This window comes from Stegostoma tigrinum, chromosome 5 (assembly GCF_030684315.1).
Source record: "Stegostoma tigrinum isolate sSteTig4 chromosome 5, sSteTig4.hap1, whole genome shotgun sequence".
NCBI lineage: Eukaryota > Metazoa > Chordata > Chondrichthyes > Orectolobiformes > Stegostomatidae > Stegostoma > Stegostoma tigrinum.
In genome coordinates this window covers 115,589,223-115,610,711 of record NC_081358.1, presented here as the reverse complement: position 1 = coordinate 115,610,711, position 21,489 = coordinate 115,589,223, and the positions used below count along the sequence as shown (strand labels likewise).

The 21,489-nt window shown below is 40.2% G+C and overlaps 1 protein-coding gene across 1 annotated transcript in view; it reads right to left on the bottom strand.

The window, feature by feature from the left end:
• napgb (N-ethylmaleimide-sensitive factor attachment protein, gamma b) overlaps positions 1-20,966 on the bottom strand; it is a 52,303-nt gene extending 31,337 nt beyond the window's left edge. Inside the window, exons 1-5 of the mRNA XM_048529012.2 lie at positions 20,674-20,966; positions 14,845-14,912; positions 13,012-13,096; positions 9,374-9,391; positions 3,054-3,084 (exon numbers count right to left, since the gene is read on the bottom strand). Of these exons, the coding sequence (XP_048384969.1) occupies positions 3,054-3,084; positions 9,374-9,391; positions 13,012-13,096; positions 14,845-14,912; positions 20,674-20,726 (255 nt within the window). The 5' untranslated portion in view covers positions 20,727-20,966. The remainder of the gene's footprint in view (positions 1-3,053; positions 3,085-9,373; positions 9,392-13,011; positions 13,097-14,844; positions 14,913-20,673) is intronic.
• Positions 20,967-21,489: the final 523 nt, after the last annotated feature.

Sequence of the window (21,489 nt, the reverse complement as noted above, 5' to 3'; positions counted from 1 at the left end):
TGGTGATGTCATTTCCTATTTCTATTTTTCTGCATTTTCTCCCATAATCCTCAACTCTGCTGCCAATCAGAAATCTAACAAACTCAGCATTGGATACATTCAATGGACCCAGCCCCTATTGTTTTATGAGTGTGAGAAAATTCCAAAGACTTACAGCTTCTGAGTGAAGAAATTCATCTTAATTTAAATAGGAGTTCCATTATTTTTAAAGTGTGCAGTTAAGAGGAGGTTCACTGAACTGATACCCAGGATGAGAGGGGGAGGTTATCATATGATGGAAGTTTGGCCAGGCAAGGCCTGCATTTTTTTATCTTTGTTCATGGGATGTTGGCTTCACTTACTAGGACAGCATTTATTGCCTTCCCTTCGTTACCTAGAGAGGAGTTAAATGTCAAACACATGCTGTGGGTCTGGAGTCACATGTGGCCCAGATAGGAAAACAATGGCAGATTTCCTTGCTAGAGGACATCAGTGAACCAGATAGGTTTTACAACAATTAACAATGGTTACATGGTCGCCATGAGGCTAGTTTTTAATCCAGATATTTACTATGTTCAAATTTCACTATCTTCTACGGTAGTATTTCAACCCGTGTTCCCACCACATTAGTCTGGATTCTGCATTACTCATCCAGTGACATTACCACTATGCTAGTTTATAAGGAGCGCTAATCTTACGGAAATACAAGAGAACCTGAGATGACTTGACAGCATCAAAGGATATTTCTTCTTGTGAAGGAGACTAAATCTAAGTGACAGTTAAAATATAAAGGATTTCCAATTTGAAACGGTAACGCAGAAGAATCCTTTTTCTAAGAGGGTTGTGGATCTTTGGAACTCCATGCAAGTCAGCAGCAGTTCCATGCCAGTAGTAGACATATTCTTGATAATAAGGTAGTCAAGGCGAGGCAGGAATATGGATTTGAAGCTTTCTACTTTTTAAATGGCAGGTCAAGCTAGAGGGGCCAAATGATCTATTCCTGCTTCAAAACTGTATGATTGTCAGGGATCTCAATTCTAGATGCCTCCAAGAAAGGAATTAGAACAGCACCTATTCTGTCAAGTCACTTCAGAATTTTATATTTCAGTAAGATCAGCTCTCATTCTTCTAAATGCCAATCAGTATGGACCCAAACGTTTCTCCAAGTTCCAAATGACTGGCACGGGAATTTCTAGAAGCTTGGTACTCTACGAAGAAAGCCATCAGCAAACACATAGAACTTGACACCATATACACTCCACTGCGAAGGAAAACCGGAAGTGAGGTAATCCAGCTCAACGGACTCCAGAGTTTAAAAAACAGGCGGGAAAACACAACAGCACTTCATCAGAGGCTGCACTGATGATGTTACCCAGCTGGGTAACGAAATATCTGTGGACAACAAAGAACCAGTTCAGCGAGCCAACCAACCTAAATATAGATGCTATAGGAAGGATAGAAAGGGAGGCGGCATCTTTGGTTAAAGGAAACATTACGGTTGTATTTCTGGATGATATTCCTGGCTCGAGTCGAATTGAGAAATAAGAAAGGCCTTATTGCAATTGTGCTATAGCCCCCTCAATAGTCAGCAGGGAAATTGAGAAGCAAATATTTAAGAACGTGTCAGCTACCTGTAAGAATAATAGGATTGTAATAGTTGGCGATTTTAACGTTTCAAATATAGACTGGAACTGTCATACTGTTAAGGGCTTGGATTGAGGGGAATTTGTTAAGTGTGTACAAGAAAATACCATATATGGATGTACTGACTACTAAAACATGGCCTGCTTTTGGGAAATAATATAGGGCAAGTGACTGAGGTGTTAGTGAAGGAGCACATTGAAACAAGTGATCATAATTTTTATATTTTTAACATAGTTACAGAAACAGAACTGATCAGAAAGTTAAAGTTTCAATTTAGAGTAAGGCCAATTTTGATGGTATGAGGCAGGAACTTTCAAAAGTTGATTGGGGGAGGTTTTCACAGATAAAAGGGATGGTTGGAAAGTGGGAGGCTTTCAAATATGAGACAACAAGAGTTCTGAGAGATATGCCCCTGTTAGTGCGAAGGGCAAGGCTGGTAGGTGTAAGGAATACTACAGTCTAGAAAAATTGAGGCTATGGTCAAGAATAGGAGGCATTTGTCAGGTATAGACAGCTGGGATCTAGTGTATCCCTAGAGGAGTATAAAGGCAATAGGAGTATACTTGAGCAGGAAATCAAAAGTGCAAAAGGGAAACATGAGATAGCTTTGGAAAACAAGGTTAAAGGAGAATCTACAGAGATTCTACAAATATTTTAAGGGTGAAAGAGTAACTAGAGAGAGAATAGGGCCCCTTAAAGATCATCGAAGCCATCAACATGTTAGACCACAGGACATGGATGAGATACTAAACAAATATTTTGTATCAATATTTACTGTGAAGGAGGACATGGAAGCTAGGGAACTTGGAGAAATAAACAGTGATGTCTTTGAGAGTGTCCATATTACATAAGAGGTGGTGCTGGAAGTCTTAAAACGCATAAAAGTACTTGATCAGGTGTATCACCCAGAACTTTATGGGAAGCTAGGGCTGAGTTGCTGGACCTCTTGCTGAAATATTTCTATCATCGACAGCCACAGCTCAGTTGTCAAAAGACTGGAGAGTGCCAATGTGGTCTCATTATTTAAGAAATGTGGAAAGGAAAAGCCACAGAACTATAGACCAGTGAGCCTGACATCAGTGGTGGTTAAGTTGTTGGAGGGACAGACTTTTGATGCATTTAGAAAGGCAAAAGTGATTAGGGACAGTCAACAAGTGCGTGGGAAATCATGTCTCACTAAATTCAGTTGAGGTTTTTGAAAGGGTGACAAAAAAAGATTGATGAAGTCCATAAAACGTATGCACAATCAAAATTGCAATCTCAGAAATCTGGATGTTTCTGCAATATTGTTACCAGGTGTCCACAGGCTGTCAAGTATCCTTACCTTTTTTTGCTGAAAAAAAGCATTCGAATATTAAGTTGTTATTTTTGGTTACAGAAAAATGAAAAATCAGATTTCAAGAAAGCAGAAAGAATATCAAGAGACAAACCTTCAGCATCATTCCAGCCTGTTCGTATGCTCTGTGGAGAATAGAAATAAATTACAAAGATGCTATGCACCATAGGATTACTGCACAAAATTGTTCTTGATGCACAAATTTAACATAACAGAAAAGTATTAAAGATATCTGATGCAGTCCTAGGCAGACTATAAGAGGTACCAGCACTAAATTAATACTTATGACCAGTCCTGCTCCAGTGCTCATCTGTGGTCTGTTAATTCAGAGACTCAGACTGATGGTCTGGAATCATAGGTTCAAATCACACCACAGCAGATACTGACATTTGAATTCAATTAATATATCTAGAACTAAAAGCTAATTTAACAGTGACCATGAGCCACTGTCAATTGTTGCAGAAATCCAAATCATTCACTTACGTCCTTTAGCAAAGGAAAATCGGCCACACTCGTGAAGGCTGGTCTACATGTGATTCCGTAAACACAGTGGTTGACTCAAACGTCTTCTGATATGGCCTAGAGACACAACTTGCTGGATGGGCAACAAATGCCCATTGCAAGTAATACCCATATCCCTCATAAGAATTTTTAAAAAGCTCTGAAATTTCCATAGTCCTCCTGACCAACATTCTAGGGAGCTTGTACCAAAACTGGGACAGCTGTTAACAGCCTGACAATGTTTTTTAGACCTCGGCCAACTCAGTCAGTAGTACCCTTAATAGCAACTCTTCAACACATTGGTAAGATACAACCCTGAGTACCTATGTCTCAGGTACAGTATAATCATCCAGAGGTGGAAAGGCACTGGAATATACTTGAGAAGGAGCTGGCTTGGGATTCCTCAACATTGAATCTGGACCTCAATGTTTCATTGTAAAAGGTCAAATGAATACAAGAGAATTTCCTGCAGATGAACAGCACTATGCCCGTGGCTAATGTAGCACTTCTCCTCCATATTGAGCACCACTTAGAAGACTGATTGATGGGTGGTGAAGGCACAGAATGTGTTCTAGATGTGGGGCTTCAACATCCATCATCAAGAATAATTTGGTCACACCTATAATGAACGAGCAAGGCCCTGAATTTTTGGTGGCTGCACTGGACCTGCAACAAGTGGCGAAGGAACCAACAAGAGTAAAATAAAAATGGTCTCATCCTAACTGGTCTACATGTTGCAGATACGTCTATGACAGAATCGGTAGTTGCAATCATGCAGCACTACTTACTAAGTCCCATGTTCCCATGAAGGATACCATCGATTGCATTACACGGCACTACGACCATTCTAAAAAGATCATTCAAATATATCTAGCAGATCTACAGACCTATGCAGCATCTTTTGCCCTTCCAATTTTAAAAAATAATTTAGGGAATCTGGGATTCATTGGCCTGACCAGCGAAGCCTATTTCTAATTTGCCTAGAGAATGTGATGCCTCCTTGAATCCATCAGTGGTATATTTCCAATTCTGGATGGTGAGTGACTTTGAGAGGAACTTGTAAGTAGTGATATTCCCGTTTTTCTATTGCTCTTATCTATCTAGATGACAGCGGTCCTGCGTTTGGAAGGCGCTGTCTTAGGAACCTTAGTGTATGCATAGCATGTTGTAGATTGGTACAGTGCTACTACTGAGCATCAGTAGGAGAGGGAGTGAATGTTTGTGGATGTAGTATCAAACAAGGCTTTGACCTAGATGGTGTTGACCTCCTTGAATATTGTTGGAGTTGCACTCATCCAGATGAGTAAAGAGTATTCCATCACATTCCTGTCTTCTGCCTTGTAAATGATGAACAGAGAGTCAGGAGTCAAATCATCTGCTGCAAGATTCCTAGCTGCTGACCTGCTCTTGTATCCACGGTATTTGCGTGAGTAGTTCAGTTCATTTCTGGTCAATGGTCACTCGCATGGATGTTGCCAATCAGGGATTCTGTGATGGTAATGCCAATGACTGTCAAGGGCAATGGTTAGGTTCTCTTCGTTGGAGATGATCATTGCTTGGTATTTGCATGATGTGAATGTTACTCACTACCTGTCAGCCAAAATCTGAAAGTTGTCAGAACTTGCTGCATTTGGGCATAGATTGCTTCAGTATCTTCAGCAAAACTTGCTACTTATCAGCACAAACTTGGATATTGTCAGGCCTTGCTGCATATGGACATGATTGCTTCAGAATCTGAGGTGTTCCAAATGGTGTTGAGCACTAAACAAACATCAGCAAACATCGTCACATCAGACTTGGATGAATATCACTGATGGAACAGTTGAAAATGGTTGCACCTAAGACACTATTCTAAGGAACTCCTGCAGTGATGTTTTGGGACTGAGATAACTTTCTTTTGTGCCAGGTATGAGTCAAACTGGTTGTAAGATTTCCCAGATTCAAATCTGGCTCTGGTTTTGTTGTGGCTCCTTGATCCCAACAATTTTGAGAAGTCAACAGTAAGTTATTTTCAACTGAATTTCTAATCTCTGCCCTGTTTTTGTGATCACAGTATTTATACGATTGGTCCAGTAAAGTTTCTGGTCAATGATAATCACCAGGATGCTGAAGATGGGAGATTCAGCTATGGTAATTCCAAAATGGAAAACCATTAAATTCTCTTTTGTTTGAAATGATCATTGCATGGAATTGATAAGGCTTCAACACTGCATAATTACACTAGCCTGAACATTATGTATTGCTTCATGTGGGCATGGGCCACTTCACTCTGAGGAATTGAGGATGATATAAAATGTATATTAACAGCATATCTCAACTTCCAACCATATGTTTTAAGGATAATGCAGCTGAAGACAATCAACTCTAGACTATGCTGAGGAAGTCCTGTACCAGCCTAATTGGGCTGAAATGACTGATCTCCAACAAGCACATTTGGCCCTACGTATGACATCAACTACTTGAGAGCTTACATCATTCTTTCCATTTACATCAATTTTGCTTGAGCTTTTTGATGCCACACTTGGCAAATGTTCACTTGATGTCATGGCAATCTGTCAGTTCATCTTTGACGTTCAGCTCTTTTGCCCATGCTTGGAGTAAGACTACAATGAGTTCTAGAGTTAGTGGCTCTGGAAATACCAAAATTGGTACATTGGTGGGCACGTTGTTGCTGAACAAAGGGCACTTTATACCATCCCCAATTAGTTGGCTCACAGCTGAGCAGAGGCCAATTTGGCAATAATGACCAATTGAATTTGCACTGCATTCTGCCAACAGGATGTACCATCACAATTCTTAAACACTGTCAGGTAGATATTACTGTTGTAGCTGTAAGAGAGCAGCTTGGTTAAGAATGCAGCTAGTTCCACAGCACAAACTTTATATCACAACTGGGATATTATTAAGACTCATGGCCATTGCTATATTCATGACCTTGAGCTATTAATATGATAACCCAAAAGATTAGAATTGTCTAAAGACTGGCATTTATGCTGGTACAGATCTCAAGAGTAGAAGATAATCATCCAGTTGGTGCCTGACTAAAGAAACTAGTGTTCCAGCTATGTCTTTTGCACTAACATGCTGTGTTCCAAAATCAAAGAGAATAGGGATGTTTTTTGCCCATCCTCCAGTAGGTGATAAATTGCCTGACATCATTCAAAACTGAATGTAACAGGACTCAAAGGCTTTGTTCTGATATTTTGCATGGGATTTGTTCAGTTCTATCAGCAGAATACTGATTCTGCTATTCAGCCTGCATGAAGTTGTGTTATAGCTTGATTAGGTTTGAAAAATGTCCACAGATATGTCTAGTGCTTCTTCATGTTCTCCTATAATGAATGAGGGTTCGTTTCCTGGATCTATAAGTAGAGAAAGAATGTCAGTCGAAATTTACAAATTGTAGTTAAATATAATTCTGGTACCACTGAACACCCACAGCACCTCATAAGTGCCAAGTTACGAAACACCAGACTGATCCTGAGACCATCCAAAATTGCACAGTGATACTACTATAAGTAATAGAGAATAATTTCAGTGTGCAGATAGGATTCCTCTCTGAAAGGACTGTACAGTGACTACTTATGCCAACACCATCCCACTAACAGCTATGTGTCCAGTCTGGCAGATATCTTTTTCGGGACTCAATCAGCTTGGTCAGTAATGATGTAACCAAGCCACTTTGGTGACATTGAGTCTCCCCACCATTCTTGTTATTCTTACTGCTTCTTCTCAGTTCAATATGGAGGAGTACTGATTCGTTAGTTGAGGGAGAGTGGTAGATGGTATTCTACAAGAGGTTTCTTTACCCACGTTTGACCCAGTAACATGAAAGCATGAGGTTTGGAGACGATCTGAAAGGTGCCAGGGCCATTCCATATAAACTGTAAACCATTGAGCTGCCACATCCATTGGTACAGATTTAGCTCAGGATGTCAATGGACAAGTCTGGGACATGAACTATAGAATATAATTTGGTGCTATGACTGAGTCAGATTGCTGCTGAATTAGTCTATGGGACAGTCCAATAATTTTGGCACAAGTTTCCATTTGTGAGTGAGGATGACTTTGCAAGGTTGATTAGGCAAGTTTATCTAGGTGACAATTAATGGCTGTTTTTACTCCAACTTGCAACTTCCGTTGCAGCGCATTGTTGGCATCCTGGCATTACATGATCATATTGGGAAAGGAGGACACATTTCCACCACTTGAAGATGATTGATGAACCAGATGGATTTTTTTTTTACAAGAATTCAGTTGCTTCTTGATCATTAATAATAAGACTAGCAGTTTGTTCAATTTTTAAGTAATTGAATTCAAAAATCCCTCTGTCCAGGCCTTTGCTTAGCAGTCCCCTAAAGTCCTTGCCTTTAGTGCCAAAAAAAGTCAAATTGAAACAAAAGATCAAAAATAGTGCGTGAAGAATAAATCTGACCTGAAACTTAACAGAAAATGCAGCTTCAAACACGGTTCATTTCATAATTTTGTCTGTGCATCATTTAATGATAATAGCTACCAAAGGTGGCTAAATTCTTTGATACCAGAGTTAATCATTTTACAAATTAATTTTTGATTATGCTATCAGCATTTCTTATTGGAAAAAAAATTAAGATAACTGGGAACAAAAAATTCAAAACTCATTTCAGGTAGCAATTTTATTTTTGAATGTCATCTTGACTGAAGACTTTCCCTTAATTTCTACTTTATAGTCACACAATGAAGTTATAAAATGTTTAACTAGGGAGGAACTTGTTTGTCAAAAAAATCTGCAAACTAATCGTAAATAGTCCAGTTGCTGATGCCACTTTCTAGTTCAGCAGTAGCAAAACAAATAAATAGAAAAACCATGGTACTAGAATGATTTGTACAATGTTGCCTCCAATTCCCATTTAAACCACTCATTTGTTAACTTCTCCTTGTCATCTCAAGCTTTAAGGTAATACTTGCTTCAACAAAAATTTTGGAGATGCAAGTATTTTGCATGAACCTACATGGTTAGAGCAATCACTGAATTCCCAAGGGTGTAAAGTTTCTCATGCAATATCAGAGTACAGTTATAAGAAACTTATAAATGAAAGTCAATGGCAAAGAAAATTACACATGGCCAACAGAAATGATTAGGTGAAAATGGAGGTCACCAAATCACCAGACAGTCTAAATGTTGGTGTGAAACAACATTAAAGCCTAAACAGATATCAATTTTAGGAAGAAATACAATTGAATGGCAATTCGGTGTTTGCGACATGAACAAGCTGTTTTTCTTACCATTATCAGAGACAAAAGCACAAGTCCGACGAATCCGATTTTGCACAAGAAACAAGATTTGGCCTCAGAAATAAAATTAAATGGATCTTTGCTACTAAGTAGCACAGCAGATAGCTGTAACTGAAGCACAACCTATAAAGTGCATGAGGCTAAAGTAATGTAAAATTTAAATTTCACACGCACACGCACACAGAATCCTTTCTGCAGATTTGCCCAGCACATTGAAAAATAAAGCAACTTGGTTTTGTCCATCTTCCATCAACCCCTAACAAAATGAAAAGTAGCTCAGGCTTGAATCTCCTTGGCTAACATGGGCTCCAGCCACCTCCTGAGTTTGAAAGAAGCAGATTTAAATTTTCCACTTTTACGTTAAATGTTTTTAGTCTTTAAAATTAAAAAGATCTCATTGAGGAATATCAATTGTTCTATCCTGGTCTTTTCCCCATCTCTCAATGCTATTCTTGCCAGCACCAAATTCCAAGGATACTTAAATTTCAGTTATCAGATGTACAAATGATATGGTTTGTTTTAAAGAGCCGCATCCCATCAGGAGGACATTGGCCAAACACCAACTTCACTATTTACGTAGGTTTCATTTAATTCCCTGGGGCAATGAAAACTAGCGTAGCAGAAATTTACAGTACTTACTTAGCAGCATGGAAGAAACTAGCATGAACAGAATGTTAAGGAACACAAAGAGAAGTGTCAGCAGAAAAGACATATTATTACACATATTACCAACCATTCAGTGTGATTTCAGACAGAGCAATGTCTCATCTGGATCTTAACGCTGAATGAAATAAGCCGATGAGAAGTCAGATTGTTTCATCACTTACTGAAAATATAATTGTACTGACTTCAGGGCTCTAACAAAATTGTTGGTTTAATTCTTTCAACATTTCTTCCATCATTGGATGGGTCAGTATTTAATGCCGGGAAGAATGTAGTATTGAAGCCTTTGAGGTGTAGGGACAGCTACAATGCTATTAAGGTGGGAGTTCCAGAATTTTGACTAAGTGATAGTGAAGGAACAGCAACATATTTCTAAATCAAGATGGAATATAGCTTGGAGGGGAACGTGCAAGCGGTGTTCCCTCAGACATCTGCTGATGCTGTCCTTCAGCCATGATGAGTCACTGCAATGCATCGAGTCGATGGTACACACTGCTGCCACTGTTCATCAGTGGTGAATGTTAAAGGCAGTGGTTGGTGTGCAAATCAAATGGGCTTTTTTGTCCTGGATGGTGTCAAGCTTCTTGAGTGTTACCGCACAAAATCAGGCACAGAGAATATTCCATCACATTCCTGACTCGTGCCACATAGGTCAACAGGCTTCAGCAAGACAGATGTATTACTTGCTATAGAATTCCAAGCTTCTATCCTGTATTTATTTATTTATATTGCAGGTTCAGTTCAGTTCCTGGTCAATGGTAGCCGACAGGACATTGATATTAAAGCATTCAGCAACAGTAATGTTATTAAACATCAAGAGGTGATTAGATTTTCTCTGGAAGGTGGTCATTGCCTGGTACGATGTGGTGCAAATATTACTTATTACATATCAGTCGGAGCCCAGATGCTGTCCAGGTCTTGCAGGCTACAGACATGTCCTGCTCCAGTATCCAAGGTGTGATGAATGGTGATCATTGGTGCAATATTCAGTGACCATCAACACTTCTCAAATGATGATAGACCACAAATCATTAACAAAACAACTGAAGATGGTTGAGCCTCGGGGACTTCCCTATGGAACTCCGGCAGTGACATCCTGAGGCTACAATGATTAACCTTTAACAACCACAACCATCATCATTTGTGCAGGTATGGTTCAATAAAGAAAGTAGAAGTCCTTGCCAGGACAAAAGCAGACATACCTAACAAAGGTGTCTCAACCTGGTGAAACAGCAACACAGGATTGCTCAAGTGCTAAACAGAAGCAGCATGTAATAGACAAAAAGAGACTCCACAACCAAAGGATCAAGACGTGGAGTGCTGCCACATCTAGTCCTCTATGGTGGTGAACAACTAGCAATTTACAGGAGAAAAAGAGGCTTCACAAATATTTCCATCCTCAATGATGGGGTCACCCAAAATATCATGGCAAAAGGCAAGGCTGAAGCATTTGCATCCATCTGGTCCTCGATTCATGACATGTGATAGCAAAAAAAGGCTGAAGGCACTGGAAACTGAGAAGGCTATGGTTTGTGATAACATTCTGTAATACCACTCAAGATCCATGCTTCAGAAACTCTCACCAAATTGTTCCAATGCAGCTACAACATTGGCATCCATTCCATAATGTGGAAAACTGCCCTATCCACGAAAGGAAGTTCAAATCCAACCTAGGCAAATAAAAACTGAAAAGATCCAAGGATGCTGTAAATCAGAAACAAAACAGCAAGTCTTTCCTGCAAGACCTGCTGAGCTATTCCAGCAATTTTTGTTTTTGTTTCTAGCCAATTATCACTATCAGTCTATCTTGTTTATCAAAGCAATGTAATGGATCTTCAGTGCGTCAAGTATCACTTGCAAAGGACCAAAATAATAATTTAAATGTTCTTCATTTAAGTTCCAATTCATAAATTACAGTCAAAGACTTTTACTGATTAATTTCAATACATGTCACATCATTCTAATTCATATTTCATTAAAAAAACATACAATTTCTCGACTGACCTGATAGCAGATTTAAGAAGAATGGGCTAGAAATAAGCTCTGAAAACCATGAACAAAGTTCATTTTCCACAATGTACCTAGTTTCCAAATGTTTAGCAACATATTCCAAACTGAAATTCGCCTTCATTTTATTGAGCTGAAAGGAGAGGGTTGGTACATAGTTGGCTGGACAACTGGTCTGCAATACACAGTAACATCAACCCAATGGGTTCAATTCCTACATTGGCTGAGGTTACTTTTAAGGACTCCCCATCTCAAATTCACCTCGCCTGAGGCCCAGATCAGTGGTGACCTTCAGATTAAACAGCTCACTGTCGTTCTAATGAGAGCAGCCCTATGGTCTGCAAAGATTATGGCAATTTTACTATTTAGCTGGATTGTCCTGAATATTAAAATACATTCTAACATATTGAGCATTCAACTACAAGACATGAGCTGAGTTGGAATTGATACAAAGGGTAACTCAAAATCTCAAGCTCAACACTAATTTAATTCCATACCTGCATGCTTGAAGATTAGTCCACACTACATCCTACACCTTTTTTGCTGGGAGGTACTAACTATCTATAAACCGTAATAATATCTATGAATGTTGACAGCTTATTGGAGGAGGTCCCTCTTCTGTAAGTAGTACCATGGGAATTCCTTTACTCCGAAATTAAACCCTAATCCGAAAAATCTGCATCTCTGACATGTAAAAATCCTTTAGCACTGTACTAGGGTCCATGGAATGGGACTTGAACTCAAATTAACCGATTCAGAGACCGAAATGCTACCACAGAACCAAGACAAAGACACCGCTTACCTAATGGTTCCAAAAGTCTACAGCAATATTGAGAAGTTTCTCGGAGCAGGAAGCTGCAATGATAACAAATTTAAAACCAAGCTGCAATCTTTTTAAATGCAGCTGAACAAGGAGACAACAGGCAAATTGAAAGGACACTGAGTAAAATTCTTGCCCAAAGTTCAAGTTCTCCTACTCATCCATTATACCTTCAGCGACTTATCAGCATTTGGTAAAAACATTGTATGCATCATTGTCTCAGTTTCTTCTTCAAAAGAAACTAAGAAATAGATGTAGAAATTGGCCATAACACCTTAAGCTCACTCCAATGAATAAAATTAATCTACTACTCAATTCCACTTTCTTTCCCTACCCCCAACATTCCTAAATTCCTTTAATATCCAAAACCATTTTGATCTGACCAGAATGTACTCGGCAACTGAATAGGTGCTGGAGTACTGAATTCCAAATATTCCGAATACACACAAGTGACTAGATTCCTCATTATCTGAATCCTACATGGCTGACACCCTTATCCAGCACATTTGTCCCTAGTTCTAAACTGTACAGTGAGGGAAACAGCCTCTTGGCATTATCCTTCAGCCTAAGTAATAATGTACTAGCAGGAGGAGTCCTGCAGTAGTTCATCCTCATTATAGTTCTAATTTAGCAGTTGTTCAGTATAAAACAATGCAAAATATCCTCTTAGGTATACCTTATTTCCTTAAAAATGAATTAATATTTGTTTTGAATAATATATAAAATACATAAAACCAAGTAAAGCACTTCCTTCAAGAAGTCAGCTTTGAAGATAAGAAAAGGATACGCTCTATTGTTCTGATGTGACTCTGCTTCTCTCAGGTAGGCATCCTTTGCTTGGTCATATTGTTTCGCATTTTTGAATGCGACAGCTATCAAGAAACAGAATACAAATACATTTATATAAAATCATAAGACATAGCAGCAACTTTTATTTAATCCTTCATTACTCACAAGTGGAAACACAGAAAATGCAACTTAGCTCCCCTTAGTTGGTCAATAACTAGGGAGCACTGCCTGGGAGGATAGCTGAGTTGGGAAACTTCACAACCTTTAAATGAATGACCACTTTACAAGTCATATCATTCCATGCTGTGTTGGCAAGTGGTAAGTGGGACTAGTGTAGGGCCTCTTCTGTAGTGTATGATTCTATGAATCTGTGGACATGTACATCAAGATCTTTCGACTCTTTCACACTTCTCACTATCCTACCATTCACTGCTATTTCTTTACCTTGGTTGCTCTTCACAAATGTATTAACTCAGATTTCTCCAAACTGAATTCAATTTACTACTGAAACCTACTGCAAGCAGCATCTCGGTGACAAAAACACTTGTTGATCATTAACTTTTATTTTCTAACACTAAGCCAATTGTCAATCTAACTTATAACTTGCTCCATGATCCTACAGGCTCCTACTTTTGTGACATCTGCCAAGTCGAGCCACATTGACGACATCAGATACACTACCCTTCTCAACTTTTCTTGTTATCTCCTTCAAGAAATGTATTCAATTTAGTCAGATATAGCCCTCATGCCAACTATCATTAGTTAAGCTATGTTTTTGGAACCTAGGATTTATATCGTCAGTCATACCATGCATCACAGGACCACGCAGAAGAACAATAGAAGCAGATGCTTAGTAACATCACTTGAAACTCCCCTCCTACCCATATGGCATCCCAATATGATACTATCAGCATCGCTTCTCTCTCCAAAAATTGTCTCCCTAACAGCACTGTAGGAGTCAGTTAGCTGGATGGCTGGTTTACAATGCAGCGTGACGCCAACAGTGTAGGTTCAATGCATGCACAAGCTGAGAGCACCCTGAAGGACTATCCTTCTCAAACTCTCCCCTCACTTAAGGGTGGTGACTCTCAGGTCAAACCACGATCAGTCATTTCTGTCTCTAATGAGAGAACAGTTCAGTAGTATTGCGGCAACTTTTTGTAAGAGTACCTAAACCACAAGGTCTTCAGTGGTTTAAGAAGGTAGATAATCATCATTTTATCATAGGTAAATATGGATGACAACAATACTGACCTTACAATTAATGCTTAAAAATTAAACTCTCTAAATAGTAGGTTGCACACTTTAGAATGTTTTGATAAAACAAAGTAGTAATGCGTTTAATAGAAGTTTCTTCCAATTTATGTTAACTTTCTATTGAAACACACTGTTTTAAGTTATGTTAAAATATCAAAACCTTAATGTAAACCCTGAAAACACAACCTGAATAAATTTATGTATACTTAATACTATGAATTATTAACAAAGTGTTGTATTTAGTACATTTAAAGAATTTGCGAGCACTCAATACATATAACACATTATGATAAAAAGAGATAACAAGGTGTTCAGCGGGACGAACACAGCAGGCCAAGCAACAGAGGAACAGAAGGGTGTAGGCCCAAAATGTCAGCCTTCCTGCTCCTCTGATGCTGCTTGGCCTGCTGTGTTCATCCAGCTCTACACCTTGTTATCTCAGATTCTCCAGCATCGACAGTTCCTAATATCTCTGAATCAACAATAAAGAGATATGTTTTGGGAGAGATCAAACTTGAACTGAGATTAATACTCTACGGAGCAACTTCAAAACATTGAGATTTTTTATTCTTACCTGCTTTTGCATATTCAGATGCTGCACTGTCATAATCAGGTTTCCATTTTAGAAAGCCTGTTTTCAGACTGCAAATAAAACAGAACAGATCAAGTGAATTATGTTTAACAAAGCTTCATGTCGTCTTAACACTTTCACAGCAAATAAAACAGGTTTTCATGAGACAGAAGTCAGAATTGCAGGAAATTACCGAAGATTTGACAATTATTTGTGATCTGGACTTTATTTTTTATTCTATCAGCAGATGTGGGCGTGGCCTTCACTAACTAGGCCAGCATTTATTGCCCATTCCTAGTTCCCCTCAAGAAGGTATTGAGCTCAGTCAAATGCGGCCTTGACATCCCACTATCCCAAAGAACTCAAAAACAACTGCAGTAATCCCATTTTCCAGCACTTAACCCAGAGCCTCTCCAGTGCTATCAAATCCTTCCCACATCTGGACTCCAGAACTGTACACAATACTCTGTGGCTGAACCAATGTTTTATACAGTTTCAGCATAACCTCCCCAATCTTTAAACCTATGCCTTGGCCAATAAAAGCAGGTATCCCTTTACCCACTTATCCTGATACCTTAAATGATTGGTGTACATGCAATTAGGTCCCCTCTACTCTTGGTGCTTCCCAAGATCCAAATGTTCATAATGTATTCCCTTGCCTTGTTTGTCTTGCTCAAATGCATCACCTCACATTTATCTATATTCAATTCCATTTGCCACCAGTCATTCTGACCAGCCCATTTATATCCTCCTGTAATCTAAGGCTGTCTTTCTCCCTATTCACCAGCCCACCAAATTTTGTATCATCTGCAAACTTGCTGATTAAACCTCCTATATTCATGTTTAAATCATTTATATAAATTATAAACAGCAAGGGGCCCAACTGGGAGACAGACCTTTTGGCTCAGACTACCTCTGCGCCAGAAGAGCCAAATCCCTAATTATATATGTTCTGAAAAATTAATAGCCCTCTTAACCCTAAATAAAGACGCTAAACAAATTTGGGACATTTCCTGGAGATAAAACAGATGCGTTCTTTCAAGGATAATGGGTATCCAAAAAAACTGAATCAGAGGATGCCTACACCAACATCAGAAAGATACTACACACTCCGACATACTCATCACACTACCCTACATCAGGAACACATCAGAACTCACCACAAGACTCCTATGACTGCTAGAGATTAGAGTGGCACACAAGCCCACGTCAACCCTATGGCAACTGCTCACCCAAGCTAAAGACCCACTCCCCGCCATGGACAGGACCAATGTCATCTACAAGATCTCCTGCAGAGACTGTGAGAAATACTACATCAGACAAACAGGAAGGAAACTAACAACAAGAGTACATGAATGCCAACTGGATGCAAAAACATATGACCAATACTCACTCGCCTCAATCCACATTGGCAAGGAGAACTACCATTTCAACTGGGACAACACCAAAATCCTGGGACAAATTAGGCAGAGACAGGCACAAGAATTCCTAGAAGCTTGGCACTCCACAAAGCATGCTATTAATAAACATACTGAACTCGGCCCCACATACATTCCACTACAAAGGAAAACCGAACGTGAGGCTATCTATCTCAACAGACTCCAGAGTTTAAAAACCAGGTAGAAAAACACACAATACTTCAGAGGTAGCACCAAGGATGTTACCCAGCAGGGTAATGAAACATCTGCGAAACAAGAAACCAGCTCGGCAAGCCAACCAACCTCAACACCCACAACCTGAGCTACAAATCTACTCCAAAACCTTAGAGATGTGTTCTTTGAACAAAAAAGACTAAATAACCACTCTCATAGGAGCACAACTTTAACGCACATTGTTTCTCACAGCTTGGGTGCATTAGCATGTCCTCAACCTAAAGCATAAGAAGATCATAAATCAGCATTTACAAAGATATGGCTCATCATAGTACTTCAGAGACTAGGGATCCTGCACAAAGGAACTCATCCCTTGACTTCCAGAGCCTGTCCATCATATCCAATAATATTCCAATTCAAATGCAACTCCAATACCATTCAAGAGCTTGACACCATACAGTACTAAGCAGCCTACTTCACTGGCATTGTATCCTCACATAGTCACTCCCTCCACCACTGACATACAACAGTAGTGAGTACCATCTACAAGGCGCACAGCAGGAATTCACCAAAGTCTGAAACAGCATCTTCAAAATCCATGATCACTATCATCTAGAATTCAAAAGCAACAGATACGTTGGAAGAGATAACACTGTCGGGCTGGAGGAACACAGCAGACCAGGCTTTCCTGTTCCTCTGATGCTGCCTGGCCTGCTGTGATCCTCCAGCTCCATAATGTGTTATCTCTGACGCTAGCATCAGCAGTTCTCACTACCTCAGGTATGCAGGAAGACCACTATCTGTAAGTTCCCCTTCAAGCCACTCACTACCCTGACTTGGAAATACATTGCCATGCATTAAGTGACACTGGATCAGTATTCCGGATTCACCTCTCAATGAACACTGTGGGTGTATCTCCACCAAATGAACTGTTGTGGTTCCAGAAGGCAATTCACCACAACCTTCTCAAGGACAACTAGGGATGGTACACCCACTCATGCTCACATCTCATGAATGAATTTTTTTTTAAAACTGTGCTTGCCTTGAAAGAATTTTCTAATAAGCCCTTTTCCCTTCAAGAACTGAACCAATTCTAAAGTACACTTAATATTTGCAAAGATGGTCTCAAATCCATCAGTCCACCATATCTGTAAGAGCAGCTTGAATACAGTTTGTAATATGGCCAACAAGGAATTAATGAATATATTAATATCTGAAAATTTATCAATTAGCCCTGCTGATTACATGGATAAAAATAACACGTACAGGGGAAAAGGAGATTAGCACTAGGTAGTATGTTCATTTGTTAGAACAGGTGCAGGTAGTTTGGGCCCAGTGGCTGCCTTCCAGATCATATAACTTACATGATTTTTGTGAAAATTGCTAAGAGCCATGAAGCTAACATTCCCTGATAACTGAATGATTAATTGTCCTTTTTAGACGCAATTTCCACACAGATTAAGAATCATGGAATATATACAGCACAGAAGCCTGTCTGTGCCAGCTCTCTGGATGAACAACTCAACTAGCCCCTTCAGATAATTATGCAATTCACTTTTGAAAGGCTATTATACATGGGCACAGCATTCCAAATCCTAACCATTCGCCAACTTTAGGTACATTTAAGTCGTCACTGGATGAGCAAATGGACGTACATGGAATAGTGTAGGTTAGATGGGCTTCAGATCGGTATAACAGGTCGGCACAACATCGGGGGCCGAAGGGCCTGTACTGTGCTGTAATGTTCTATGTTCTATGTGCAGAATAAAAAGGATTTCCCAATGTAATCCTTGCTTCTTTTGCCAATCCCCATAAAACAGTGTCCCTTAGTTCTCGATCTTTCCACCACCTTTTCCCTTACCTACAAACCCCTCGTGATTTTGCATCAATCAACTCAATCTTTCCTCCAAGAATAGCCCCAGCTTCTACAACCTATCTAGCTACAGTTCTTTATCCTAGCAAGTAATAAAACCATATAAAAACAGAGCAGAATACAATTTATTTGTACCGTGGAAGCCTTGTTTAAAATTATACAGGATTAACTGAAGAACTGAACTCAGTAAGTTCATACCACACAGGATGGACATCACGAGATGTCAAAAGCCTGACAGCATTAGGGATATTTGCAATGCAACCATGCCAGTTCTATTTTTTAATTGGTTCATGAGATGTGGATTTTCTGGCTAGGCCAGCAATTATTGCCCATATTTAATTATCCTCGAGAAGGTGATAGATCTAAGAGCATTGATGGAACAGCAATATATTCTCAGTAAGGATGGTGAATGACTTAGAGAGAAACTGGTCGGTGGTGGTGTTCCTATGCATCTAGTGCCTTTACCTTTCTAAATGACGGCAGGGGTAGATTTGGAAGGTGCTGCCTAAGGTGCTCTCACCTTAAACATGTGCCTTCTAGTTTTGGACTCCCCCACCCCCAGGGAAAAGACTTTGTCTATTTGTCCTATCCACGCCCCTCATGATTTTATAAACCTCTATAAGCCTCCAACGCTCCAAGGAAAATTGCCTTAACCTATTCAGCCTTTCCCTATAGCTCAAGCCTCAAACCCTAGCAGCATCCTTGTAAATCTTTTCTGAATCCAATCAAGTTTCACATCATCTTCCCTATAGCAGGAACCCTAGAATTGCATGCAATGTTTCAGAAGTGGCCTAACCAATGTCCCGTAAATGACCTCTCAATTCCTGTACTCAATGCACTGACCAATAAAGGCAAGCACATCAAACGTCTTTTTCACCACCCTGTCTACCTACGACTCCGCTTTAAATGAACGGTGATTCTGCACTCCAAGGTCTCTTTAATTCAGCAACACTCCTTAGGACCATACCATTAAGTGTAACGAGTCCTGCCCTGATTTTCCCTATCAAAATGGAGCACCTCACACTTACCTAAACTGAACTCCATCGAGCACTCTTGGCCCATTGGTCAATCTGATCCAGATCCCACTGTACTTTGACGTAACCCTCTTCGCTATCCACTACACTCCAATTTTGGTGTCAACTGCAAACTTCCTAACCATACCTCCTCTGTTCTTTCCAAATCATTTTGACAAATGACAAAAAACAGTAGGTCCAGCACAGGTCCTTGTGGCATACCATTGTCTCCAATCTGAAAAGCAACTCTCTACTACCACCCTCTGTCTTCTACCTTTGAGCCAGTTGTGTACCTAAATGGCTAGTTCTCCCTCTATTCCATGTGATCTTACCTTACTAACCAATCCACCATGAGGAACCTTGTGAAACACCTTATTGAAGTTCATATAGATACACATAGAGTGATACATTTGTGAGTAGCAAAGCAGGCTACTGTGTGAAGCTTCTTAACCATTGTTAATTCTGTGCATCCAGGCCAGTCTATCATACTTGGGCCTTATTGATGGTGGACAGGTTTTGGGGAGTCATGAGGTGAATTACTTACTGCAGGACTTCTAGCCTGCTGTTGTAGGCATGCAGTACTTGAAAAACAAACATTGTGGATGCTGGAAATTTGAGACAGTGTGTCAGAGACAAATCAGCAGGTCTGACAGAAACTCTGCTTCATGATATCCGACTACTTAATTCACACTGCCATTTCACTTCCAGGCATGCCCATCCTGGAAAAAGTTCCACTCTACTCTTCAATGGGATTATCATTTTAATTTTTCAGAAAAAATGAGAAGTCACACCAATCGCAAAACAAAAATTTGCTGCTCCCTCCACACAAGCTGCCGGGCCTGCTGAGTTTGTGCAGCATTCTCGACGTTTGCACGGATAGTCCAGTGCACTTTTTAGTCAATCGTATCCACCCCGCACCCAAAATATGCTGGTATGGAGGATTCAGACATGGTAACGCCAGCGAGTGTCATGGGACAATACGTCCAAGAGGCGACTGCAAGGTATAGGAATCTGGACAGGTATTAGTTTTCTGGGAAGAGAACAAGCGAATTTGGCTTCATTTGCACTGATCTTATTGAAGGGGAAAAACCAGGAAACGTACGCTTCACAAAGAACCCTGGGAATCATAGTGCACCATCAGATGTTAACAGTAACTGCCAAAGGTTAAGGAACTACAGCTCCCAGAATGCCTCTGTCGGAGTCAGGTGAGCCGACGGTCGCGAGCTGTTTCAGTTAAAACGAAGCGTTAGAAACCATTGGCATTAGCTCTGCCAACGCACCTAAAACAAAAGTGACTGCCTCAAAAAAATGGGAAGGAGAAAAAAAAATCAACTTCAGCCGTTGGCTTGTTTACCATTTCTCAGCTGCGGCTATATGTTCCAACGCCTCGTTAATTTTCTGAGCCATCCGCCTCTCTCTGTCTCTCTCACTACAACCTCACACTTTTGTCAAGGACAGCGAAACGGACCACGAATACTTCACTCCGTACGGTCAGATTTTTTTTTTGCTCCCTCGATGAATGGCCGGAGTAAAAACGCAATCTGTTGGCCTGAAGCAAACAGATTTTCTCTCAAGCGGTGGCCTCTGTTCCAAGCCGCTCAAGGAGCGAGGACGGCCATCGCGGTAACGCGCAGGCGCGTTCACGCAGCGTCGTTGCAGTTACGCGGCAGCATCCCCGCAGAATTAGGCCATTTGGCCCATGAAGTCTGCTGCGCTAGTAGATCGTGGTTGATATGTTTCTTAGCCCCATTCTCCTGCCTTCTCGCTGATCTCCTTGCCACTTCGGCTCTGAAGGGTCATTGGAGCTGAAACCTTAACTCTGATTTATCTTCATGATGCTACCAGACCAGCTGAGATTTTCCAGCATTTTCTGTTTTTGTTTCTGATTGCCGGCATTCACAGTTCTTTTGGTTTGTTGTTTACACCAATCTATCTCTGCCTTAAATACACTTCCTGACTTGGCCTCCACAGCCTTCTGCGGCAATAAGTTTCACAGATTCACCACCCTCTGGCTGAAGAAGTTCCTCTTCATCTAAGTTCTAAAGGGTCGTTCATACCTTAACTCTGAAGCTGTGCCGTCAGGTCTTAGACACTCCGGCTAGTGGAGACATCTTCTCCATGTCCACGTTATCCATGTCTTTTGGCATTCTGTATATATATAGTGCAATGA